Below are 27,701 nucleotides of genomic sequence, written 5' to 3' on the forward strand. Positions count from 1 at the left end.
GCTTGTTTGTAAGTCATGTCATTGCTGTGACTCACTTATTATATTGATTTGTGTGCAGTGAATTAAAGACAAATGGCTAAACCAGTTGCCACCTCAAAGTATGTGTGCTTCCCCTATGAGAGGAGTGCTGTTCTCACAGCAGGAGTGGGTAACTTCCATGTGGAACAGCTCATCTACTGCCATAATTTACAGTTTCCAGCTCCTGTGCTACATTGAACTGGTGCACATGCTCATAAAACCTTCGTATGGACTGGCAGTTCAGAAACTCCTTTGTTGTGCTTCAGGGGACAGAAACTTCCAGAAGAAGGGTGGGACAGCTTGGCATAGTAACAAATTCCTCCATCTAAATATGCCTGAATTTGAGTCAACCCCAGAAATTGATTCTGCTCCAAAGGAAGGAAATGGCAGTGAGTGTTGTGTCCTTTGGAATTCTGTTCAGGAAGAATTGCTCTGTGCTATATTAGTATATTGCCTACTGTGAGCACATATCTGTAACCACAAAGTTCCAAGACTTTAGGCACCCAAATGTGTTAACAGAACTAAGTCACAGGAATTTTCGTTAATTGTTTTAAAGCATCTCAGTCAGGTGTATATAGAATACTTTTCATTACATTGAACCTCAGTCCTCTGAGAAACCATCTCAAACAGATGCATATGAGATGTTTGCTTATGGATTAGTTTAAATAAATAAATAAGACAGAGAGAGGAAGAAGGGAAAACAATTCCAGAAACCTGCCAGCATCAGAAAGCACCTTATTCCTTCCCTGTCTCTGTTACAATAATGATAATCTAGGGTTTAGGTAACTATACTGAATGCATTGGTGGAACTACTGTATGAGGACACTGGTAATCTCTCACTCATATCATGTGAGACTTCATCAGTTAGAATCTTAAATTCTACCCAGAATTCGATAGGTAGTTTAGGCTGACCTTGTAAGCCACAAATTTACATCCTGTGGGCTGCCTCTGTCGTCATGGCCACATTTACTGTGGTACTAAGGTTCTTTCTAAACAACTAGCAAATAACAATCTCTTCTAGAGGGTTTCTCCATTTTTATTTCCTACTTGGAAGGTTCTGCAGCTTTTGTTATGATTTCTGGGTTAATAACAACAATAGAGGTGAATGGAATTTTGCAAATGACACCTGGTAGAAGTTATGCCAAGGTTTTAAACTATACCCAGTGGGCACAGTGCAAAACATCCTCCTCTTCTGTCCATCCTAAGCCACCTCCCATGTCCTCAGAACTCCTCCAGTGGTTTTTGGGATGAAAGTAAACCATGTAATAGTAATGTTGATCTGTACTTCTCTCTAGTGCAACAACCATTAGAAAACCTTTGAATTAAGAGGAAACCTGTTGGAATTGGTCTTATAGTCCTTTTAAAACCTGCATCTATATACTTCATTCCTGTGGCTTGTTTTCTCTGTGATTCCTGTGTGTAAGAAGCCAAGCTGTGATCCCTGCTAATTATATAGAAACCTGCCTTTATTCAGTACAATTTAATGCAGTATTTTTATTTATGATGCATTTGTATTCTTTCCCTTCAAATATTGCATAAACTGTTGCCTTTCTTTAACAAGACCTAAGAGCTGATAAAGGGATGTTCACTGCTGCTGTGAGAAGTTGTTTTGTTTCTTCCTGTAATTCCATCCTGACTTGGCAATGCAGGCTCACAGTTATCATTTCATTTGACCTGTAAATCAATCTGTGTAACATGCAAAGCAGCCACAAATGCAAAGGAAATGAGAACAAAGTCACGGGAAAAGCATTTTATATGACACATTCCAAGGCTCTATTTATGTGTGCTTTATTCCTTCCATGAGGAAATAGTGAAATATGCAGAATTGTAACTCAAATACACAAAGAAACAGGAAAAAGGAAGGAATAGAGACTGTTTATGTATGTTAATGAAGAATGGAGGGATTTAAGAAGAAGAACCTGATCTCTCAGCTTTGCAGCTTGGAATAAGGATCTGCATCTTCTTTTCCCTTCTGGTCTGGACTTAGAGCATGACATGGGTAAGTTGCTTTGCCTCTGTGTCTTACCCTTCTAACTTAGCAAGGAATGTGAAGAATGTTGCATTATCATAATACTTTGGGTATTAAATTACATCTGTTATTGCATTAATTGGGAAACCTTTTTTAAGGATGATGTCATGCCTTAGAAATATTTGACAGGTACCACTGTTTAGCATTGGGTTATATGAAAAATAAATATTAGATTTCCTTTAATTCAGATACCATGATTTATCTTTTTGACCAAAACTTTTAAGCACAGCAAGACATAATTAGAGGAGAGTTTCATTCTTTTCCCTTTTTTCCATTAACATTGCAAGACCTTCTGATTTAAATGCTTTTTAACATTTAAATGTTTCATCTTCTCTCAATGAAAGTGTGATTCCCTCACCATTGACACTTCCCTACTCTCAACTCTCTGTTGGTTTAGACTCAGTCCTTGCTATGAGAGTGATTGGTTTTGTAGTCACAAAGGGATTAGTACATTTAGTCAGAAGTACTCAACAGATCTGTCCAGACTTCTCTGGGGTTGCAGAGGGGATCAGTGATGTGGTGCACTGTCCAAACAAGTCTCACCACTCTGAGTTCACAGATTGTGTCAGTACATGTGATGGGGCATCTGGATGTGAACAAGTGCACAAGGAGGTGTTCAAACACATGACGAGTTTGAACAACTCTGCTAATTTAGGGCTTAGATATAGAATTTTTAATAAGTCAAATGAAAAGAGGATATTTTTATGCTGCAGTTATTTCAGCAAAATCCTATCCTTGAGTAGCTTTAAGAGAGCTTAGTTTCTGAAGCTTTTCTGCTATTCCCCTGCCCTTGGGCACTGCAGAACACCCCATCCTGCCTGTGACTCATGTCAAACATCCAGCTGTCACCTCAGCTCACACCTCTGCCGAGCTTTGCACGCTTTGGTACGTCTCTGTTAAAGGCTCTTTTCTGCACAGTATCTTCCACACAATTAAAAACCCTCCTTCAGGTTCCTGTTACCTCAGAGCTGGAGCATTGCTCCTGTTCTGTGGCCTGGAAATGCAGAGCTATGGAGTTAATGGGACCTGCTGAGTGGAAGGGACAAAGCCCTGGTCTCACACATCTGTCTGGTACCTCTCTGTGACCCAGCACTGCCCACAGAACCAGCTCCGGGACAAGACTTTGTAGGCTGGAGACAGACACTCTCCTGTCTGTTTTAGGCCAAGTCCTTCTTACTCAATTCAGACCTGCATCTATCAGCATGTAATTTGAAATGAACTTGTGTAAGACAAACTCTCTGACACCTTCCTGTTGTGTTTTATACAGTCATCTCCTGCAAGTACTGCATGTTTTTTTTTCTGTGTGCCTGCAGGAACTGGGACTGGTTATAGGAGAAAAAGTAGAAAAAGGCAGTCTAGAGTTGTGATTCAAAAAGCAAGCTCAAATCTTAATGCAGCAGCTTTTCTCCTTGTAACTTTAGCTTCTGTTTCTTTCAAAAATACTTAGAATGATGCATTAAATAAAATGTGGTCACCCCTCTTCACTGAAGTCAAGAGAATACAAAATAGCACTTCTGAAAGCTCCTCTGAGGTGTCCCCTTCTGGTGGAACCAAAGCCAAGTTAAAATACTCTTTGTTGAATTCCACCAAGAAATGAGGGGTTGATATCTATGAATAAGCTGACCAGCTGCTCTGACTTGTAGAGGAGTTCTGGAGTAGTTCAGGGGTAGAATGGGCACTTTATTTCTTGCATTAAATGGTAAAAGCTCTCACTGCTGTGGACAGCTCAAACCAGGGAATTTGGTGGTTTTGGGGTTTTACTCTGAGCTGGATTTGTCCCTCATCCAGCAACCCAAGAAGTGCAGATTGGTGTCACAGGCTCAAAAAGGTTCTGGTTCTAATGCCAACTACAGGGACTTAAGAACATATATGTTATGCTAAAATATACTTGCCTAGGTGTCAGTTTGAGTTCTTGTCAGCACATGAACATTAAATTACATTTAAATTGCAAGGCCACCTGTGAACTTGAGATATTTCTAACATGCAAACATTGAAAATTGTAGTCATTTATATTTAAATGTGGGAGTGTTTCTTTAGCATCTTAACTACTGCTTCAAGACTTAATTTTAGACACACCCTTTTGAAAAAGTTGGCTTTGATTTCTCATTGTTCAATTTGTAAAAGGATATTTGTTTTAAAAGGGCTTTAAAATCTTAGGATCAACGTCTATAATTGTTAATCATTTAATTAATTATCATTAATTTAAAATGTATTATTTAACAGTAAGTCACCTTTCCATGTTGTGTTGTCTCTGAGTTAATTCACTGCCTTCATTCATCTTGGAAGCCAGAGAACAACCCTTGTGCCTACAGTTAAGCCTCTCTGCAAGTACAAAATTGGGTTGGGGATGAAGACAGAAGAGTCAGGATGGAAGTGCTGGGTACCACTGCCAAACTGGAGTTTTGTTTCTTCTCTAGTCCAGTTTATCTACAGACTGGTGGTACCAATAGTGTATTTCTGTCGCCTACTGTCTTATACTTCTACCAGGTAACAGTAAGAGGGTCTGATGTGGAGAAAATATTCTATTATTTTCCCAAAAAGGAAGGTAAATTATGTACAAATTAAGCCCTGCCCTTTTTTGGCTCGCAGCCCAGCCACCAGCTACAAAGGAGCAGGAACAGCAAAAGGGCCTGAGCACACATGAACATCTCTGTGCTGAGAGCACCTGATGCCCTGGAGTTACAAATTGTCCAGCAAAGAGACCTCTCCCCATCTCACCTGGCCAGGAAGGACTGGGACAGCTGACAGCCAGCATTCTACCAAGGGTACTTACTACTTCTTTAGCTAATTTTAAAAACCTGAAATGTTTGACTCTAACTTTTTATGGGAAGTAATTTGTTCTAATATTTGAAGTGACAGCAGGGGAGCTAAGAGCAACTCCCACTGCATGCACTGCCTGAGATGTAACTGTGCTCATCATGCAGAATACATTCATAAATCAGAATAGCTCCTATAAGTTCAGAGAAAAAAAAATTACCTATCTGGAAAGAAGTATTTTCTTAAAGAAAACTGTTTGTGTTCAAAATTTGATAACAATTTTCTAATTCCACGAAGCAGATTAATATATTAATGCCATTAGTGCTTTTTAAGAAAGAGATTTCTAGAAAAAAAAAATCTTTACACTTTTTTTGTACAACCTCTGTCTTATTTAAAATTTAAGGAGGTATTAATTACAAGTATTCAAATATATACCATTTTTCAAATGTCTTTTTGTGCTATTTGTGATGAGCTTGACTTCAGTTCTCTTTATAGTGTATAAAAAGATGCTTTTTCTCAGAAGACCAAGAACTTTATATGGTTTAAGACTACTGCACAATCTAGAGATGCAAATTTATGTTTCCTTGCTTGAATAGGAGAGCATACTTGGTTTAGTTTTGTTATATTAGTTCTAATTTAAAGTGTGTTTGGAAACTTGGATTCTTTTTTATTTTTGAACTGTCAGGATATTTTTCAACATAAGGAGCTTGCATTTTACACTTATTTTTTACACTAGTTTAGCTGTATATAAAAGCCCTAATGAGAACAATATGGACAAGTTAGTGAGAACCGGACAGAAAACTAAAATGTTTTTAGTGTGTAACCAGAGAAGCTTAAAATAGAAACAGATTTTTATCATTGCTGAAGAACTGTGACCCAAATGTGAAATAAAGTGAATTTTAAAAGTAGAATGCATCCTTTCTTATGTTCCTTATCTAATGTGTTGGTTTATTTTCCTGACTAGTAGGGTGGCATCTACTTGGCATTAATATGTCAGAAATCAGTGAGTTTTCAAGAATAAAATGTTTGATTAAACCGAGCTTTTGAAAATGTAATCATACCTGTTAAGGTTAGGTAATTATAATGGCTCTAAAGTCTCTTTATTTCTATATAATATGAAATTTCTGGGTATGAGGAAAAAACTGTATCTTGGAATATAAAAGTATTCAGACTCGTTACTCATTGTACATAGAAGGCCCATCACCAAAATTATTACTGTATACATTTTAAACATGTTAAGATAATACAAATAGAACAGCCACAAAAGGGACATTGTAACGTGAAAGTCACTGAAATTACCCAGATCTCAGAGTGTTGTGCAGGAATTTCCACGAGATCTTCTCTGTTGCAGTCGTGATGCCAGGAGGATCCCCAGCGGAGCTCCCCAGCAGCCAGGAATGTGAGAGCCAAGGGAAGGAGCCTGCTGGGCTGCTGGGGAACAAGAGCACAAGGACAATGGTGACAGGAGGCGGAGGCTACCTGGGATACAATCTGGGATGTGCCCTGGTTAGGTCAGGAATTGCTGTCGTTCTGTTTGATGTACGGAAACCTAAGTGGGAGATTCCGAACGGAGCCGATTTTTTCGAGGTACGTTGAAATCGCGTCTTTAACAGCAGTGAAGTAACGTTATCCTGCTTGTATGCACAATGAGGCTTCCTCTTAAGGATTTAAAAAACATTTACTGAAAAGCCTTTGAGGACAAGAAGTCGTGGTAGAAGGTGCTCACATGCATAAGTAACTGATGAAGAGATGGCAAACAGAGTCCAGTGGAGTGTCTGTGTCCCCACTGACCTTGTGCAGTCCTGTGAGGGAGGTGCCCCCCACACTCATAGCTCACCCCCCTGAAACAATGGAGTGACAAAGTTACCGCTCAGGGAATTATTTCAAGGAAAAGGTGAGAGACAAGGCAATAAAAGTACTCAGAAATGCAGAATGACTGCTGTGCAGAGAATGATTGAGGGAACCAGGATTTCCAGTCTGGGAAAGAGGTGACTTGGGAGCAGGAGAGCTCTACAAAGCTAGTGGCATTGACATGGATAGGGATTGACTGCTCACTGTCCTTCCTGGAACAGGAAGGAAAGGCCACCAGGGGAAATGAGGAGGAGTCAGTTCAGTACAAAGTGACGTTGTTTTTCGTGCAGTGGGTAAAGCATGTGCAAAGCCTCACCAAAAATTTACTTCCTTTGGAGATGACTGAATAGGTAAGCTCAATTAGGCTCAAGAAATCTTCTGAATGAAAATACTTAGAGACTAGAAGAGTATTCAGGGGGAAAGTATCACATATCCTTGCCCTGTTCATACTTTTCCCAGGACACTCATTTATTAGGTTTTGATTCTTAACAATTCAAATTGGTGGAGTGATGGCAATTTACATCTTCTAAAGGAGACTCAAGATCTCACAAATGATCTTCTACAATAGGGGTTTTTTATAATTCAATTTAAAAAAAAATAAATATTACAAAGTATAGGTGGGTTACCTGGAAAATGGAACTATGGAGCCCTAGTAAATAAAGTAATAAGTCACTTCAGAGATCTGAGCCTTGATCAGTGATTTGGGGATTGTTAATATTGTTTATCCTCATTAGCTGCTTTAGCACTGGGTAAAGGGTGGGAAGTGTAAGTCAGCCATATTTGTGAAACACTTTGCCAACCTCAGAAGAAAAAAGTTGAGAGTTAAAGACTGTTAGATTAGCTCTTAATATTACCTCCAGCTGTTTCTTTGGAGATTATTCTATCAAGTTCATTAAAGTAACTAATATTTAATATTTTGAAATATTCTGAAAATAAAAGTATAATATTTTTATTAATATCTGTATATATGTGGAGTATCATTAATATAGTATTACCTGGTATACAAAAATGCAATATAGTGTTCTAACCCCAGCATAGCATTTGATATTGGATACAGTGTGGGTTCAGTGATACATAGGATTTCATATGTGTGATTACAATACACTACTGTACACTAATAAAATATTCAATGCATATAGTGTGTACTGCTTTTTAAAATCTTTTACAGAGCTGTAATTGAAGTTATCGTACAGTGCACCTAAAATAAACCTTAGATGGACAAAGACATTTGTGAAGATGACACAAATCCCATCCCAGGGTGCTAAAAAAGGGGTTCTCTTATTTGGTGATTCCCTGGCAAACAGCTGAACCCTTCCCGCTGTGGTTTATTGTCCCTGGGGCTTCATTCTCCAGCACTGGAGCATGTGCTGCTCCCATTCAAGTCAGACAAGTTCTGCCAGGCTGCAGGACTCAGGGTGAAAATACGCATTATAATCGAAGCCAACAAGAGTCGTGTTTGCTTTGCAACAAAACACTGACAAAATTCTTAGTCACGGATTTTTCACCCTGTTTATAATGGGGTTTTTTAATGCCAGTTAAATACTGTGGAAAAATAGATCTAAATATCTTTAGGTTTTCATTAACAACCATAATTGATGTAATTCTATAGAGAATGTAAGCAGCTCTACCTGTCAAAAACTCATTCTTCTCTCATTTTCCAGGGAGATGTGAGGGATTATGATGCAGTGTTCAAGGCATGTGAAGGGGTTGACTGTGTTTTTCACGTGGCTGCATGTGGAATGTCAGGATTAGAACAAGCAAGTACTATTTTCCCAATGTTTTCTGTTGTTATTTTTGAGAAAGAAAAAATTGTCTGCATGTAGCAAAGAATGTAATTCTGTGATATTTATGTCAGACAGAAGTTGGTTAGAAAGGTCAAGTCATCCATACAGGCAACAAGGGAGGCATTCCTTAAATAATAAATGTCAAAGCATAAACCTAATGTACTACAAAATATTTTAGAAAAATGAGATCATAGTTTTAAGATCTTGGAGAAGAAGGCTTATCCTTTTTTTTTTTTTTTTATGTTATCAAAAAAGTCATGAAACTACTCGTTTATTTCTAGAAACAAGACAGATTGCACTGGAACAAGACTTTGTAGAACCTTTCAGGGAGCATAACCCCCACCTGTAATTTTTGTTTCTGTATCATGGATTATCTGAGGAAGTGACAAAATGTTGAAGCATTATAATTTCATTTTAGATGCATTTTATCTTTCATTTTTCAACTGAACAAGACTAGCAAAATGAGAACTGCCAGAGATCTCTGTCAGACAGGCAGAGAACTGTAACACATCACAAAAAGGCCTCAGCTGTTCTACATCTGGCAATTGTAACAATCATATTGTGAATGTGACTTGTTCCATGAATCAAATCTTGTGCAAACTCTATTTCCAGCTTCAAAAGAAAGATCAGATTGAATCCATAAATGTTGGAGGCACAAAAATAATAATTGATGGTAGGTACCTCACTTTTGTTTCTTTGCATCTGATTCAAACCTAAGTGTATTGTAAATACCAAAGCTACTTTCTCCTTGCTTTTCCCTCAAAAACCAAATGACCAAAAAAACAATCAAAAAGCAAAAAGGGCAAAACCAGTTTTTATTTAGACCAAGTTTCATGCTGCCTGTGTGTTATTACTGAAAAAAAAAGCAAAATGGAATAGTAGGCAAATAAAATTCTACGTGAGTTAGAGGGAAGAGGTTCCCACATATTCCCTTTTTCCTACCCCAACCTCCAGACTCACAGAAACATGTCATGGCAAATTTCCATAGGCTCCCAGCAAAGCAAGAGTCTGGGAGGAGCATGAACCTGTTCATCTACATTTTAACAATAGATGTTGGTATTCCGTTTGGTTCCACATATTTACAACACAATAATTTATTTTCAAAAGGAGCCAACGACCCAGCTGGACAGACAGCTCTGCAAATTCTAAAAATTCCTGACTTTGAATATTAATTCACTTAAACTTTAGAAATATTGTTAAATGAAGAGGAAATTTATGTTATTCAAGTTTGCAATGACATATATGCAGCAGAATTTAGCTATAATAACAAGACTGGAATCTATAATTAAGGCTTTGTTTTGTAAATAACATTAATTTCATTTGCATTTAAAGCACTACTGATTATACACTGGCAGTGCTATACCACAGCAAATGCTCTTACTCATGTCCTTTTTATTCCATTTGTAAAGTGAACATGTTTTAAGAAATGTTTCTGAAGGAGGAATTTTTTCCCCACAAAGATTCCTCTGTCCAGTTGGTGACTGCAATCCAGTGGTGATATGATTAGTTACCCAATCATAAAACATCTGGTGACCACCACATGTAATATTTGCATAGCACATATTTGGGGTGAAAAATTCCATCTGAATGAAAGACAATGAGATATTAAATGATAATGTTAAAATTAAAATATTACTTTTTTTGCTATAAGCGTAATGTTTGCTTTCAAAAAGAGAAGCTGCCAGTTCATGTGTTATTTCTCACTCTTTATTTTTGTTTTAAAATAATTTCTTTTGTCTGTCATTGTAGTCTGCAAACAAAGAAATATCCCCAGACTGATATACACCAGCACAGTGAACGTGGTGTTTGGAGGGAATCCTATTGAAGAAGGAGATGAAGAAACTGTGCCGTATTTTCCACTGGAAAAGGTCTGTTGTTCATGTGATGGTGTGGATTTACTGTACTTGAAAGGGCAGGTTGTGTGAGGCTGCTCTGAGGGAAGAAACTGTTTTACTGTAGGTCACATCAAATTCCATTAAATTATTTTTCATTCATGTAAATTGACCCATGATCAATGAAGAAATAATCAAATCATAATGGCTTTTGGAATTTTCCATGGTATATTTTCCAATATAAAATCTGGCAATACAGAATTCAACAGATAACTAGTCTTGTGTGGACAGGTAATCACTAAACCAGCATGTGCCTACTGTGTCCAGAGTCCTATTGTTTAAATGCACTTGGGTGCAATTTTTAAAGTTCACACTATTTGGGAGAGAATGATTTATAACTTCCCAAATAACTTCAATAAGAAATGGAACTGTTTTTTGGAAAGTCTGAATTTTTAATTTCATATTTAACTTACTGTTTTTATAAAACTTTTTTCAATTCAAAAAGGATAATTTGAAAAAATATCTGTCCCACCAGAACATTTGGCTTAGGAGTAATTTTTTCAGTACATCCAGCACAAAAAGTGAGTGAAGTAAATACTGGTGAACTTAAATTCACTCTGAAACTAAATTTGTGCCTCTAAAATATAAGTCTGATAATTTTTTTGTCATAAACAAAGTATATATTTGCTAAATCTTGTTGTTATTTCTAATCGTGTTTTGCTCAGCTGATATCTAGGAGCTGGCTAGATTGAAATGTTATCAGCCAAAACCAGTAAGTTTGCCTCTACAGATGCAATAATGTGATTTAAATGATTGTATTCTGCCTTTCTTTATAGCAATTTAATCATTATTCTAGAACCAAGGCAATTGCAGACCAAATGGTTCTTGCTGCTAATGGAACTTTACTCAAAGGTACGTATAAAGCATTTGGGGTCTTCCTATCATTAGTAGTGCTAATGGGTTTTGTTTTCTCATTTATCAATGAGGATTTTAACTGAAGTGAGGATTTATTTTGTTGCAGGTATCTGGCAGGAATAACAGCAGTTTCTTTAACAGATAGGCAATATCAGGTGACTTCCAAAGTTGCACCTGCAGGAATAGTTGTGGCTAAAAATCTATCTGTACATGGCAGGGGAAATTTTTAGATACATATTTTGCTATTCCTACTGATTTCTCTTAACTGCAGAGCATAAATTAGGTGGGGATTCAATTTTAGAATCTTTGATTAACTCCTGAGCAAATGCCTACCCCCTGTTACGCTAGCCAGATACAAGGTGTCATTGTGCCTGTTCTCAGGGGTCAGAGGGGTCTGCTGAGTGATTCACTGGTCAAACTTATTCATTTTGATTTAAAATATTCAAACTCATCTGAAAGCCTCTGTTTGGGGGACCTCTTCTATTCCTTTGTGGTGCCCCTGAGCTGCAAGCAAGCCAGGTGTCTGGATGTAGCAAATGGAATGATCTGCTCCCAGTGTTGCATGTGTCTGCAGGGATGGACAAATATAAGTTGTAAAGTTATCTCTGTAATAAACAGCAAAAGCCAAACAACCAGGAGGAAAGCTTGATTTGCCCTGTTCCTAATCAAACTCTTCTGTGGGATTTGGCTTTTCAGGCTCCCAAGCTCAGGCCTTTCACAGCTACTGAATTCAATTTTATAGGGAAATGAAATCAAGTTCCCAGGAAGCCGAATCACACAGAATGGTCAGACTGAGCCTTTATTTTGATAGTGTAAGATTCAGACAATATATGTCAGCCATGTGTTGATATCCAAGCTGTCTGAAGGTCCCCTGTTGTTCTCTCTCCCAGGAGGGGACAAGCTCCACACGTGTGTGCTTCGCCCCCCGGGCATCTACGGACCCGAAGAGCAGCGGCACCTGCCACGAGTAGCCGTATGTGTTTTGTAGTCAGCTCTGGAGGACACCACAAGTAGTTGTAAGGGCATAACACAAGTGGAAGTACCTTGATTGCAGTTCTTAACCGTTGCTCCAGGAAGGCTGTTTGTGAAAGCTGGGTGACAGGGGATGTGACACAGAGTAACAAACAGCACAAAATGAGCACTGCAGACACGGCCAGGATCACCTTGCAGTGAAAATTAAAACATGCAAGGCTGAAATGCCACGGTAGAAGAAGTAGGTTTTCATCCCTGATCGTTTAATGGAAATGTTGACTTCTAAATATGCACTTTAATTTCTGCTAAACACTCTAATGTCACAATATCTGGCCACTACCTATCAGTGCAACAGTCTTTGATTCATGAAACCACCAACTAGATTTTTTTTCCTTGTGACACATTTCTTGTGCTGTAATTGTACACAAATACAGCAAACTCTGAGTATTTGGGCTGAGATAAAATGAATGTTGTACTGCATAATAAAGGAATAACATAGTTATCACATGTTTTCTGTTTCTACAGATAAACATCCAGCGGAGACTTTTTAACTTCAAGTTTGGGAATCATGAAGTTCAGATGAACTGGGTTCACATAGGAAATCTAGTACAAGCTCACTTACTGGCTGCTGAGGCTCTCACCTCTGAGAAGGGTTATGTAGCTGTAAGTAAACAATATAATAACTGTGTCCCAGTAGCTTTAGCTCTCAAATAGGTTTAATTTTTGATATTTTGAGATCAAAGGGTCTCCAAAAAGTCATATGCTAAATTCTCAAAAATGGTGTGTGGCTCCAGAAACACGTGGACAGTGCAAATGCAAACACATTTGGCTCATGTTTTTTTCTGGTTTGAAAATATATAATTTCCTGGTTTATTGGAGGAAACAGTATTTTTAACTACCATAATATATTCACCATCATACATGGGGTTACCCAAAACTGTGTTTGAGAGCACAGTGAAGTGCAGTGCAGGCAGTTTGCTGAGCTGCTCTGTGTACATTCACTGTGTTCGTGCCGGTGTGCTACTCACAAAACCAAGACATGGGTAGGTATGAGAGAGAAAGGAATGCCATCCTATGTATAGTGTTTTTCTAACTGTTTTTCTCTGCTTCTTTAACAGAGTGGTCAGGCATATTACATCCACGATGGTGAAAATGTGATTTTCTCTGAGTGGATCGTGCCCTTGGTACGTGTTCAGCTCAGAGGCACCTCACAGGCTCTGGCCCTACTGCTGGCTAAAAGCCATACAAACTAAATGAAGTGCAGGGCACATTAACTACTGAATGACTCAACATCAAACTCAGTCCTGTTCTCCCTGCATGTCCCGAAGTTCCACTGGCTTTCAGGGGAGTTTTGGCTATGCATAACTGTGGAATTTGGCCTTACTGTTTTGAGATAATTTAGCCAAGAGGTACAGAACCTGCTGCAGAGCAGCAGCATTTCTGTGGAGCAAACTCACAGTGCAGGGCGAGCTCTGCCACGGGCATCTGGCAGGTTTCTCAGAGTCAGTGCTGATCTCTGTCCTGCCATCAACTGCAGCACAGAAGGGAAGCCCATTCAGAATCTTATCTTAGAAGCTAAAAGGAGGCAACATTATATTTTCATAAACACCAAGCTGGGATTTCAGGAGCATGCCAAAGTTTTAATCCTGCAACGCCAACACAGAGAATTCCTCTGGGAAAATTACTGCAGTAGAACAATGGGCCTGTATTTAACTGTAGGAAAGGATTCCAGCCTGGGTCACTTGCCCCTTGGAAAAGCCTTGTTCCCCCTTTACTATCCAATTGCATTTGAAGGGTGGAAGGTGGGCACCAAAGAATGAGTAGTGGATTTCAATTGCATTTCTTACTACCAGTATTGATAGGAAGACTAGCTGGAAAAAATTTTAGATACATGTTTTATCAACATTCCTTTTTTTTTTCCTTCCATTTTCATGCTTCATAACACGCTCAATTTGGTACAAGCTCTCTCTTATTCTTTCCTTTTATACCCTTTCTAGTTTGAAAAATTAGGCTACAGGAAACCCTGGATACATATTCCTGTTCTCCTGGTTCATATAGCAGGTAAAAGAAATAAAATACATTCTTAATTACTGTGGGCTGTATTTTTTTTTTATTCCTAGAAAGCTCCATAGTGGTTTTATAAAATGATGGGACTCAAACTGTAGGAATTACGTAACTTAATATTATTCCAATAAATAATAATCTCTTGTGCCATTTGGCACTAATTACTAGATAAATTTTAAAGGCTATTCATAAACCGAGTCCATCATGTACTTTATAAGTTAAACCCTGCCTTCTACCACCCTAATTGCATCCTCTGATATCAGTAGGAATTACAGGATGTGCAATGTCAGCATTGTCTCAGTTTATTGTTATCCAGCCATCTGTCTCATTAAGTAACTTTGTGTTTCACAGCCACTGTGATGGAATATCTGCACCTGATACTAAAGCCAGTTTTTAGCTTTACACCTTTCTTGACAAGGAATGAGGTAAATATATATAAAAAGAAAGAATGTTTATGTATTTCTGACCAAAACTCTCATGAAGTCTGTGATATGCCCTTTGGATGCAGACAGGATTCTCTGCAGTAGAGTTCTGCTTGCTGTTCTGTTTCCACTGTAATATCATTGTCAATGTATTTTCATCCAAGTTGTAGAAAATCTGATATTAAAGTCACTTCCAAAACTGTCCTTTTGGGTTTCAGGTGTGGAACGTTACTGTAACTCACACGTTCCGAATAGACAAGGCACGAAATCAACTTGGTTACAAACCAAAGAAATTCTCATTTGCTGATTCTGTGGATCATTATCTCAAAACAAGACCTACTTGCCAAGAAGATCACACATTCCTTAAAATGGTGTTTGTTTTTGGCATTATGTTAAGTTTGATCATTCTTTCTTTCTTCTGAAATCAAGTAACTCCCCACCTGTTCGAGAAAACGTTTTATTTCTGAGTATTAATGATCTGGTCACGGTACATTCCTCAGCCACCATGGACTTTGTTATTGTTATTACTATGGTGACACCTCTCTGACTTCCTTAAGAAAGAAAAAAAAACAAACAAAAAATAATCACAAAAGTGAAAACATGGGACACATCAGGAAATGTTCCCCTGGAACAACAGCGTCACAAATCAAAGGCATTCACCACTAACAGGTGCAGGAATAGTGTTAATGGATCTTCATTAATCGATTGCTTCATGCTGAGAGGGATTTTCTGAGGGTGAGAAGCTGGAAGAAGAGGAACCATTGTAGGACTGCAGTGCTGCCACAAGTCCAGCAGCTCCAGTGAAGAAAAGAGTGACTAAACAACTCCTCTGATGAAGCTGCTTCTACAGCGACTGTCTGTAAGTCTGAGGAATTATGGAGACCTGGGAAATAGGACAAAAATATGGAAAACAAATATTTATAAATAACAGGTGGTGAGAGGACTGAAAATCGTATTTATATAAAAATAATTTTATTGTTCAAAAGCTTTGTAAAAATGTAATAAATAATATTATGTGTGTTTGTAAATCAAATAATGTACATTCAAAGCAACAATAAATAATAAATGAACCAAATACTGTTTTTAAAGAGCTTCTGGGAAGGGGGAGGAAGGATACTTAAGATCTTGGAGTTCAGCAAGGTGTTCCTGCTGGAGTAATGTTATCTGCAACCCTGTACCAGCGCTGGCACATGCTGTGCCTTCAGGGAATTGCCATTTGGGGGTGAACAGGCAAACCAAGCACCAAGACATGAGGGAGAATCCAACCTCTCTCTTTTCCCCCTTCTTAAGACTTACATTTGTTGCTTATTGGATGGATTGTACTGCCTGAGCTACATGTGCTGGCTCTTATTTGAGTTACTCCCGCTCTAACAAAAGTGCAATGTGTCTTTAAATGATTAAAATTTAATATGAATGTTCAGACACAGCACAGCTGTAACAGGAGAGGTAAATGTGTTCAAAGCTTATTTTTTGCCTGGAATGGGTAACTCTCAAATTCTGCAGCTCCTGACCCATTTCCCCTCCTCCCAGGCTCAAATGACCACAGGGACCCACTGCCAGCTCAGGTGGTCAGGGCCCTTAGTCAGTGCCTATTTGTTTATGATTATACCCTCCACCTTGGGAATTCCTGCTGTTTCACAGGTGTCTTTGATGGTCTGCACCCCTCTGAGCCATGTCCTGCCACCAACTGTCCAACCGCTAAGTAGGAGGTGCTCCTTTTTTTCCTCAACAACCCGATAAACAGGTGTCTCAGTGTGGACGGAGGCGTCACTACCAACAGGATGCGAGTGAAGGCACTCGGAGGTAAGAGCCACCCCAGGGTGCTGTGGGATGAGCAGAATCTCAGGGGTGCTGTGGGATGAGCAGAATCTCAGGGAGGTTGTGCAATCCCAAAGATGCTGCCCAGGTGAGTGGGGCCCAGGGGTGCGGTGGGACCCCAGGGGGCCTTTGGGAGCCCGGGGGTGCGGTGGGACCCCAGGGGGCCTTTGGGGTGCGGGGGTGCGGTGGGATGCCGGAGATGCTGCGGGATGAGAGGGACCCTGAGGAGCCCGGGGGCGGTCGGGCCGTGGGTCGGGGCCCCCCCGGGGGTCGCTCCGGGCGGTGCGTGGGGCCGGCAGGAGTGGTCCCGGGCCGGACACCAGCCGGGAGCGGCGGGGGCTCTCCCGGCACCGGTGAGGGCTCTCCCGGCTCGGGTGAGGGCTCCTGGGGCGGCAACGGCCCCAACGGCCCCGGCCCGAGGCCGCGCTGAGGGCGCGGGGCCGCCGACCCTCGGAGCACCAGTGCCGGCGCTGCGGCCCCGGGCCATTCGCAAGTGAGATGCAGAGTCCCGGCGGGGCCCGGGTGGCTTTGAGTGTTTAATCGCGGCCAGGGCAGGGATGTGGGTGACGGGGGGAGGCGGCAGCCGCAGCCTCTGAAATGCCCCGACTGGCAGTGATGAACCCATAGATGGGCAAGGACCTCCATGCTCGGGGAAGAAGTGATTCGCTGTTAACTTTTTCTTAGTGCACTCATTGACCCTTTCTTTCAGAGCAGCTATTTTATTCAAGTTCCCCTCAAAAGCGAGGGGATTTGATAACCTCGTTCTCTGATACACCTTCTAAAATTATAAAGTAAGGATCAGGCATTCCTTTTCTCTCCTGAAACACTCATCTCTCTCAACTCCATCACTGCCAGTGGTAACTACACGGTGTATTCTTAATTTATGCTCAGGTGCTCCGACTTAGAAAGGAGCTGGAAATACCACTTCCCTCAGATGTCTGTCTTTGGGGACGAGTGGAAGAAACATGGAAGATTTCTTTTGCTCTAGGGGACATTGTGTTTGGCTGCTGGTCTGCCTGGCCCTGCTTGCTTGGTTTTAAACCCAGAAACTTAAATGCAATTTGTTCACCTCTAGAGTTTTCCTGACAGTTCAAGAGTTCGAATTCAGGTATGACCCCTATAGCACATTGGTCCCTACAGCCATCTTTGACTTGTGATGCAGACCAGGATGAACTGAACTGAGCCCAGACTGTTTCACACAGCCAGTGATTTCTCTTCTACTAATAAAAAATTAGGGTCTGTACTATTATTCTAATTTTGACCCATTTGTGGAAAAAAATTGAATTCACATTCTCCGTGTTAGGCAAAAATATTTTTTTTGTTTAGTTTTTCTTTTATTATTCTGAATGCCATTTGCAAATTAAGACTTAGCCCAAAACATGCAACCTTTGTTATTTATTTTCAGGATGCTATCTCTAGTATAGTATATGGACATTTGAAATGTTTGTAAAACTCCAAATGGAATGGAAATGCTGCAGCATTGAATAAAACCAGTATGAAAGCTGTGGTGACAGGAGGTGGTGGCTATTTTGGATACAAGCTGGGATGTGCTCTTGCCAGCGAAGGAGCTTCTGTTGTTCTCTATGACATGAACGAGCCTATTTGGGAAATTCCCAGTGGAGTGGCGTGTATCCAGGTATGATCAATTGTATTTTCCCAGCAGTCAAAATTAGTTTATTTGCCTTTTCCATAACATTTTACTAGTTTTCAGAGAATCCAAATAGCTAATTGCAAATTATTTCAAATTCCAATAACCTTTTTGACTGTGTGAACATCCCACAGGAATTTTGGTGAAGGGATTTTAGTATATCTGAAATAAGGAAAGCAGTGAAACCTGTAATGTGGAGCACAGAGCAGTTCTGCTCCTGCCTCCTCAGGACCCTGCCCTCACGTGTGCCTTAGTTTAATCCCCTGTGGAAAAAATACAGGAGTATTATGAAGCTTAATGAATGTCTTTAAAGCCCTTTGGGTTCTGTGAAAGAAAGGTATGATTGTCAGCAACCACTGGGGTGGGCCCAGGATGTACAGCCCATACAATTCTAAATATGCATTATATATATGGATTCCCTCTGTGCTAACCCACTGTATGACAAATGCTCACCTGAAGCTTTGATTTCAAGTCCAAATATGTTTTCTTATGTATTACAGGCAGACCTCAGGAATTACTGTGCCATACTTGCAGCCTGTGAAGAGGCTGATGTTGTGTTTCATGTAGCTTCATATGGAATGTCAGGAAAAGAGCAAGTGAGTCCAAACAGTTCTGGGTTTTTTTCTGGGTGACTGCCCACAATGAGAATGAGAGACTTGATGCTGTAGCACAGCATAGTATATTTTATCTACCATAGTAGATTGCTCTGTGCAAACTGGAGTGCCCCCTGCAAAAAGGCTGCTTGCAGAATGATTTCCTCTCCATCAGAGGCTCCACCAGCAGCCTGGGAGGGTGTTTGAGATGGAAATGGCATTGAAGAGTTCTGAAACAGCATAAAGACAAAAGGAAAGACAAGAGAGGCTGGTTCTCTCCAAACCCCTTATCCTTCCCTAAACCTTCACAAGGAATTCCTAGGTGTAAGGTCAATGCAAGGAATAAAAACTGCACTAAATTATAAATTATTTTATATATCTAAATTATAAGGACCACTGTATTTCAAGTCAAGGCAAAAAGCTGTAAGTTTTTATGATTAGAGTTACACACATCCCCCTTTCTTACCTTATTTAATAAAAGGAACTTCAGTAATTATCCTGTAATTACCCTGTCCGGATAGAACAGCTCACTCAGAGCTGTTTGCCACTGAGCAATGCATAATGGGAATTGCTCTGGGCAGAGGCCACTCATCACTGAAGTGCTAATGAAACACAGATATTTAACATTCTAATACCAGGACATGTTTCTTGGAAGCACTGTGATTCTCTTTGCTTCAAGCAGACTAGTCTGCAAAATACAAGAAAAATACAGGCATAGCTTAAAAATAATGATTTGACTACTTGAAGTCAGAAACAACAGTCTAAAAGATCTTTTTTATAATCAAAGCACTAAATTAATTACCTTTATTTGAGGACATTATAACATCCTCCATATTGAATTTGCTATGTATTCAAAAATGCACAATTTCTTTCTTTTCCTAGTGGCAGAAAGAACAGATTGAAAGCATAAACATCAATGGAACGAGATACATCATTGATGGTACGTATCTAACTGTGCCATTGGGTGTTAGTAGAGCACATCAAGTATCATATACCATTTAGAGAAAGCCAGCTGGTGTTTTTGGCACACACTATTTGTTACCAAATGCTTTACATTGTTGGCAGAAGATGAGGAAACGTGTCATTGCTTTTTATGCTCCATTCTGTGACAGGCTGTGATGTGTCAGACTGGGATGTGCAAGAGTGAAGCACTTGGTTCCACACTGATGCCTTCCCTTTAAATATGCTTTGCATTTCAACTCACCAGTCACAGAATGGAAGGATTTCCCCTTTTAAGATTTGACAGTTTCTCAGAATAAGGTTATACAAACTTTTTTTTTCCACATTGTTTCATTTTCCATAAAGTAATTGACTTTGTATGTTCCTGCAGCTTGCAAAGAGCACAACATCTCTCGGCTGATCTACACCAGTACAGTGAATGTGGTGTTTGGAGGGCTTCCCATTGAAGATGGGGATGAGGAATCTGTGCCATATTTTCCACTTGACAAGGTATTTTGTTTGTACATATTTTCAAGTTTCCTCTTCGTTTATTTTCTTGTTTCTGGAAAAGCCTGGGGCTTTTATGACAATGTTTTACCTGATGCCAGAATCCAGGCACAAGAAAGGCCAGGTTGGATGAGAGTTTGAGCAACTTGATCTAGTAGAAGGTGTCCCTGCCCATGGCAAGGGGGTTGGAATGAGGTGATCTCTGAGGTCCCTTCCAACCCAAACCATTCTGTGATTCAGTGAAAGAAGAAAGAAAACTACTTTTTGAAGATGCTGTTCACAGCCTTGACACATCACTTTTATGTACATTGCAGTATATATTTCTTTGTTTCCTATTAAGGCCTTGATTTTGGCAAATAACTCATACAGTGTCCCATTAACATCAAGGAAATTCCACCTGGACATAAGGACTGTGTTCTATGGCTTGGTGCCTCTCTAGCTATTTATTATCTACATGATTTTTCTGTTTCTCCCTTACTGGAGATGACATATATTCAATGTAGAGCTGATCCAGAAAAGCAGCCTATTTTTATGTGGTATTATTGCATTTAATTAAAAAGGAGAAAGTACTTCTGGGTGCTTTGCCTACACAGTTGTTTTTTGTGTCCCTCCTCTCTCCATCTAGTACTTCACAATCTTTCAAGAAGTAGAGATGGAGAGAAAATACTGACTCATATTTTTAATAATATTTCAAATCTTTTCTCTGGGACAGTGCCACACAAAAGTGAACAGGATACTTTAGAGGTAACCTCTTCAAAACTTGGCTTTTGACTTTTCTATTACCTGAAGAAGAAATCCAGATTACAAAGTAGTGATCAGTTACATTCCTGGCAGCATTCAAAGTATACACATATTTATTGCTTCTCAAATGTGCTGAAATTAATTAACCAGATTTGCATAAACAAAAATGCCTCCTTACAACATGCATGTGTTTTACCCTAAACCTAATACCCCAGGTATTAGGTATTTGTATTTTTGTATTTTGAGGTATTTGTTGCCATTTGCTAAGTAAAAGCTAATGGAGAAGAGATGCCCCTCTGCCCTGTCATTCCAAGAACAGATAAAAATGTATTTGCTTTTTCTCCGTAGCACGTTGATCATTATTCCAGAACCAAATCCATTGCAGAACAAATGGTACTGGCAGCTAATGGGACTCCACTAGCAGGTACTTTTGTCTGAGCATTAATTCATAGTAGAATTTACTCCTCCTCTTCTTGTTCCCCCCCAACATCCTGTCTCCTGTATCAATCCTTCCTTAATTATGAAATTAAGTTATCAACCCCCTCTCACAAACTAAAGTATTTTCACTTAAAAATTACTTTTAATTGTTTTTAAGTTCCTGCAATGTCCACAAAAGGTTTTAGCATGGTAGCAATGAGCTCAGTATGTTAATGGAAAATATTAAGACAGCTAAATTAAACAAAATGAATTGTTTATTGTCACTGTTTTATGCAACAGAAGTAAAACATGAATGCTGATTAAATTGTTACACTCTCCACGCACCCTCAAGTTATATATTAAAATCTGAAGTAGCCACCTGATACTACAGCCTGGAATTATTTATTAGTGCTTCCCAAAGTTTTCCATGTTGAGGAAGCCAGTTATACACTTGAGTACTTAAGCTCACCTGTGAGATACTATAACTGCCAGTGCAAAACAAATTAATGTAAAGTGCAACATGATTCTATGTGACCAAGTGATACTGAGCTAAATTTAGCTGTAGACAACTTACAGAAAAAGACTCACTTGATACTTGCAGAGGGCTATAAGAGATAGAAAGTCATTGATGGACATTTCATCCCAAGAGAGTTATTTTGTTTCAAAAAAATAAAGGTTTGGGGTTTTTTTCCTCATTTCTTTGGCAGCTCTTTGCATCAAAGCCCCTCTTAATTTTAGGACCAATACACAGTTCTGCATTTGTCACGGAAATTAGAACCACTCAGTGTTCCAAACATCCCATTTTGATCCTGTGCCATAGCAGGATTGAGTATTTTACATGTTTTCAGGTACTGTTAAGAGCAGTTATTAGCAGATGACTAACCAGCCAACCAATGTACTTGGGAAGTGATTGGATTTTATGATCCCACTGGAATTGTCAAGTGTCTCCATCAGCTCTAGTGGGAGCTGTGCCTGCTGTTGAGGGAACCTTTCAGCTCTACCTTGTACTGACAGGGAGTCACTGCTTCCCAGCAATAATTTTGGGTGAGCTCAGTTGGTTTCATTTCGCTTTCCAACATATTTTTGAATAACCTGCTCACTTCACCAACCTCATCACCACAGCTGGCACATTCATTCACTGCTCTGGCACAGAGACAAGGGACTGGTTAGAAAGAGTTTTTGAAATATCTAGTATTTTCTAGTAACACAACTATGCTGGCAGGACCTCTCTGAATATTACCTTGCTATTTCACATGTTCTGATTCTCCCAAATTAATATCTGACTACTAATGCAGCACCTTTTTAAGACAGCAAAATTAATTTATTTCAGAGTAAGTTCTGTTACCACAGCCTTTGGTTCATACAAAGATACAACATAGTCATGTGAGGGTCACTAAAGAATGCTCTTATCAAATCTTGCAGGAGGTGGAATACTCCATACGTGTGTTATTCGCCCCCCAGGAATCTATGGACCAGAAGAGCAAAGACACTTGCCAAGGCTGGCAGTATGTGATTTTAATTTTCTAACCAATAGAATTTTCCAAGATACAGGTAGAAAGCTGTAAGGAGCATTACTTATTTTGTAGTATAAATTGACTGACCTTACTGGGCAGCAATTCAACAGTTTAGTTGTCTGCTGGGTATATTATAACCTTCTTTAAACAGGCATTTCATTACATCTGTAAAGGGTGTACCTTAAAAAAGCCTTTTCTTGAAATACAAGCACATAAAAATCCAGTTTTATAATTTAACAATTACTGTAAGATTCAGGCCAATCCCTGATATTTCAAATGTCTGTTTACATGCAACTTACACCAAATGGTTTAAAATATTAATGAAAAGAGATACAGCAAAATATCTTATTTCCAGTCTCAACTATGAACAGCTTTCACTGTCCAATGAAACAAGTTAGGGAGCTGGAAACACTTTCTGGTACAAGAGGTTACTGAAAGGCAATGTTTTTAGAGCTCTTTGTACTTCTCTTGTTTCTTTTTAATTGATTACAGAATTTTTATTTTTTTGTTAAGTAGAGATAAACCTACACTTCGCTGGACAAGGAAGTGCACTGTACCTCATTTTAAAACACATTTTGCTCTGGTTTCATGTTTGTTTGTGTCTACAGAAGCTTATTCAGAGAGGGCTACTTAGCTTCAAGTTTGGGGACCCTTCTGCTAAAGTGAACTGGGTGCATGTAGAGAATCTTGCCCAAGCTCACATTCTAGCTGCTGAAGCTCTCACCCCCGAGAAGAACTACATAGCTGTAAGTACACAATAAAAACACCACAGTTTCCATTTGACAGTGGACCCTGTGCTATAGTAACTCCTGTAGTAGCAGTAATTAGTGTTATTGTCCTTCAGCTTATGTTGTTGTCTGTGGCTTCAGTTGATAAATGTGCTGTGAACAGTGTGGGACTGGGCAGCACTGGCTGTGCAGCGTGTTTAGGAGTTGGAATATTCAGTTCTGTAAGAATATCTCTATCTTTGCATTGGTTTAATATAATATTTGCCATTTCTGGAAGATAAGCAAAGAATTGTCAGATATGACAGTGGAAGTTCAGGCAGATCTACCCCCCCACCCCTCCCCTGTATACAGGTCCAGGTTTAATGTTCTGAACTGTGATGATCAGTTCTTCCCATACCATAGCCAAAGGAAGCACATTTCATTTGGATTCATTGCTTTCAAAAACAGTTGCAACTGTTTTCCTCCTTGTAACTACAGGTTTTTATTCACGTAGAAGCACTGCCCTTAAAGTCCATTAGAACGAGTTTCAAAGTGGATTTAACTACTATTTCTAAAACAAGCAAAAGGGAAAGAGGGAACTTAGCCCTTGGTTTACACAGATGGAGTCTTACAGATCCCAGTGAATCTCAACTAGACCCAGAGCAGAGCATGTCCCACCCTTTGGTGGGTACCTGTCAGCAGCACCAGTGAGATGCAGCACCACCTTCAGTGGTGTCTCTGTGCAGCCAGTGCAGCCACCCTGAACAGGCAAGTCTGCAATAAATCATTTATTCCAGGGCATGTTAATCACACAAACCACCTGTCCACCAATTTCACTGCACTCAACAGTGCAAGTGATTGAAACACAGGTGGGCAGCTTGTGACTCACATGTACATCCACACATGTTATAGTGCTGTGTTATTTTGAAGCTATTCATAAGGAGTGAGATAAAGAAAAAGAAGTCAATATATATGCAGTATTATTTTTACTAACTTGTCTCTTCTCTACTTCTTTAACAGAGTGGCCAGGTGTATTTCATTAATGATGGCGAAAAATACAACATTTTTGAATGGTTAACTCCACTTGTAGGTGCCATATATACTCATCTCCAAATACATTAATTGCTTTAACTGTATGCAACTCCAGCTTTTGTGTGCATGTTAAATTCTGTGTGTTTGCTTTGGGAACTCTCTGAATGTGGGTTTAATTCCTGCTTGAATCTCAGTGTGATCAGCACTGTAACAAAGCCCACCTAAAATACTGCATTAAAGCAGCTGTTTTCCCTGAGAACAAAGGACCATCTACACCAGTGTCCTGTTCTGAGCTGCTATTCCCTTCATTTTTGGGCCATGTAGCTGTGAATGGTGGTTACTTTGGGTGGATGAAAAATATAAATCTTAAGTATTAATCTGTAATATACATTATTTTCAAAGTACCATTTTATTTTTAATTATAGACTAAAAACCATAAATATGTCACAGTGTTAAATTAGGTATCAGCACACCATGAGATTTCAATCATTTTTTGTAAATTTTTTCCCTTTTTTTAAGACTGATACTTGAAAATTACATAGTGTCTGCATGTGACATTTAACTGGAATCCCCTTAAAAATGAAAAATAGTAACAGCAATAATTATTTTTTCTGTTTTATCAGTAAATATTTCCACAAATATCTTCTATAATGAAAACTTAAAACTTGTTTGAAGTTTTTGGATTTTCCACTGTTTTTTTAATTCTCTTTCAGTTTGAAAGATTAGGTCGCTGGAAGCCATGGATACGTATTCCTACTTGCTTGGTTTATGCATCAGGTAAAATATTTTATCAACATTTCTCTTTCCAGTCCGTGCTACCCTCATTCCTAACTGTAATATAATGTTGGGTTTTTTAATTTGCCCATAGTTTCCATTTTCATGTATAAAACCAATATGCTGTGGGCTCATCTAGTGTGCAGCAGTATGAAGTTCAGCTCTGCACAGTATGTTGGAACTAGACTGATCTCTTATTGAAGTCCCAGAAAAACAGGTTTTATGTAGTATTTAACAGATGTGTAACTTTGTGGAGTTAATGGTGTAAGTACTAAAAGTTAAATGTGAAAACCCATGACTTCCTGAAATATGCTGAAGAGTATCTGCTTTGCTGCACGTGTGAATGTCTCCATAATCAATCCCCATGCGCAGCTCAGACAGAATCCCACTGAGTTCTCTGTTGTTGCCACATTTTTTGTAAAGTCTCATGACCTTTTCATTTGACCTGTGCCCAACCCTCCCAACCCTCTTCCCACAAGGACAATAATTAAGATTAAATCCAGCCTCTTGTGAGCAAGTAGTCTGATGATGTTAGTGATGGTGCCCTGAGGTCTGTGATGATCCTTCAGGAGTATTTACAGTGTGAGATATGCCACAGTCATCCTGGCAAAGCAAGTCACTGCTCTTACCTCAAGTAGAAATCTTTTGTTATGCAGCCATGGCAATGGAATACCTTTATCTGACGCTGAAACCAATTGTTGAACTGTCCCCAGTGCTGACCAGAAATGAGGTAAAGTCTGTGTTTGTAAACTTCCCTTAATTCCCACGGGTTTAATACATGTTAATAATGAGGTACACTTTAAGTCAGTAGAAAGTAAAATCCACCCAGTGCTACTTCAGTTTCCACTTTCCAGAGCAAATCCATGTACAATTTAGGCACTGCATTATGCTTGTTGCCCTGATTTTGGAAAAGGTAAAAGCTTATGCTTGCAATGGGGAGAGGCTGCTTCAGCTCCTCCCTGCCACGGGCCAGTATCCTGCATGGCTTTGGCTGGGTCCTTGGAGGCTGAGACATGGCTTTGATCTGCCTTCTTGGGTACATAAACAAGACAACGTTTGCAGAATATTTTTTTTTTTCCAAGTTTTCAAGTCTTATAGATTCTGTTCTGCAGCTTTTGCTGCCTGTTTGGGCTTTCTCCTTTTGAGTGAACAGTTTAAAAATAATGTGATGTATGTCAATAGGACACTGATATAATGTTGGGGGTGTTATTTTACATTTCCTTTAACAGTGTCTTTGCTACCATTTACAATTTGTTCCAATTGCCTAGGTATTCATACCTTTGTATGTTGACTCTTTTGCCCTGTAGGTACTGAATATTTCTGTAACTCACACATTTAAAATAGACAAGGCACGGACTCAGCTGGGGTACAGGCCAAAGAAGTTTGTGTTTGCTGATTCCGTGGACCACTACATTAAAACCACACCAAGAGGCCGGAATCATCACATCCTCCTCAAAGTTTTGATTCTTTTCGTTGTTATTTTCAGTTTTATCTGTCTTTCTGTGGGATGTTATGGCCTTTCACTTTTGCGTTCTTTTAGAGAAAGGCGACACTGACTTGCCTAAGCTGGACATACTCAGTCACAGCATTACCACCCAGATCATTCCAATCTCCACTATAGTCACTGGCCCCAGTGCAATAAACAGGCAGCTATTTTTAAATTTGCAGACAGAATCGTAACATATCACTAGCTGCACCTGAGAAATTAAAATACAGTAAACTATTATGGCCAAATCACCCAAACAGACCAGAGTCAGGATTGTTGCCTCTATTTCACATCAAAAAAACAACTTTCCTAATTGATTGCTGAAGTGAATGAGAACCTGCAGAAAGAACAAGAGCTACAGCCAGCTGAAACAAAAAGACTGACCACAGCTTCTGCCATGACTCACTACCACTACCTTGGGGAACAGAGGAACCAAGGAAAGGACAGCCAGAACAGGCTTCTGTGAATAACACACACCAGCTGTAGAGAGACTTCTCGCTGTGCGAATTGGTGAATTAGCTGTTTCAGTGCATCTGAGGGAAAATAAAAGTGTACTTCAAACTTTGCTGAAATGTGTGTTGTGCCTCTGAATGCTGCTCCAGAACTGCTCCCTGCCCTGCCCCAGGTGCAGAGCCATCTGTGACAGCACCTTGCAGTTCACAGGGTTAAGGGTTACATGCTGTTTTTCACAAGTCAAAACTGGATGTTTTAGTTAAATTGGAAGTTACTAACAAAGTTATTTTAGTTAAGTGCATTTATGTCACAGTACAAGAATCTGCCATTATGGGTTGCCCGGATCTTTGCATAGCTTCCTTCACCTCCTGTAGCTATTGAGGACAACAACTAACAGAGTTTAGTTGCTTCTCAGCTGAACTTCAGGT

General features: G+C 39.5%; 3 protein-coding genes across 4 annotated transcripts; 2 read left to right on the plus strand and 1 right to left on the minus strand.

Annotated features, from left to right (window-relative positions):
* Nucleotides 1-65: 65 nt before the first annotated feature.
* LOC113990655 (putative short-chain dehydrogenase/reductase family 42E member 2) lies at nt 66-15,726 on the plus strand. Its single transcript, XM_027726261.2, has 12 exons — nt 66-4,812; nt 6,156-6,391; nt 8,317-8,412; nt 9,052-9,112; nt 10,189-10,307; nt 11,108-11,183; nt 12,077-12,159; nt 12,684-12,821; nt 13,277-13,342; nt 14,156-14,219; nt 14,574-14,647; nt 14,863-15,726. The coding sequence occupies exons 1-12, from the start codon at nt 4,716-4,718 to the stop codon at nt 15,064-15,066; spliced, it is 1,314 nt and encodes a 437-aa protein (XP_027582062.2). The 5' UTR covers nt 66-4,715; the 3' UTR covers nt 15,067-15,726.
* LOC113990610 (homeobox protein Hox-A4-like) lies at nt 14,252-17,606 on the minus strand. Its single transcript, XM_027726170.2, has 3 exons — nt 17,601-17,606; nt 16,254-16,932; nt 14,252-15,527 (listed from the first exon to the last, which is right to left on the minus strand). Exons 1-3 carry the CDS (start codon nt 17,604-17,606, stop codon nt 15,355-15,357), a joined length of 858 nt encoding a protein of 285 aa, XP_027581971.2. The 3' UTR covers nt 14,252-15,354.
* Nucleotides 16,861-27,392, plus strand: LOC113990656 (putative short-chain dehydrogenase/reductase family 42E member 2). 2 transcript variants are annotated; one of them, XM_027726262.2, is made up of 12 exons: nt 16,861-16,955; nt 17,868-18,098; nt 18,611-18,706; nt 19,586-19,643; nt 20,034-20,152; nt 21,239-21,314; nt 22,730-22,812; nt 23,430-23,567; nt 24,549-24,614; nt 25,274-25,337; nt 25,991-26,064; nt 26,642-27,392. In XM_027726262.2, exons 2-12 carry the CDS (start codon nt 17,958-17,960, stop codon nt 26,888-26,890), a joined length of 1,164 nt encoding a protein of 387 aa, XP_027582063.2. In that variant the 5' UTR covers nt 16,861-16,955; nt 17,868-17,957; the 3' UTR covers nt 26,891-27,392. The 2 variants fall into 2 exon arrangements, with proteins under 2 accessions (XP_027582063.2, XP_027582064.2); XM_027726263.2 differs by lacking the exon at nt 16,861-16,955 and adding an exon at nt 17,394-17,570.
* Nucleotides 27,393-27,701: the final 309 nt, after the last annotated feature.

Source organism: Pipra filicauda, unplaced genomic scaffold (genome assembly GCF_003945595.2).
Source record: "Pipra filicauda isolate LSUMZ 115617 unplaced genomic scaffold, ASM394559v2 scaffold127_size2900866_pilon, whole genome shotgun sequence".
Classification (NCBI taxonomy): domain Eukaryota; kingdom Metazoa; phylum Chordata; class Aves; order Passeriformes; family Pipridae; genus Pipra; species Pipra filicauda.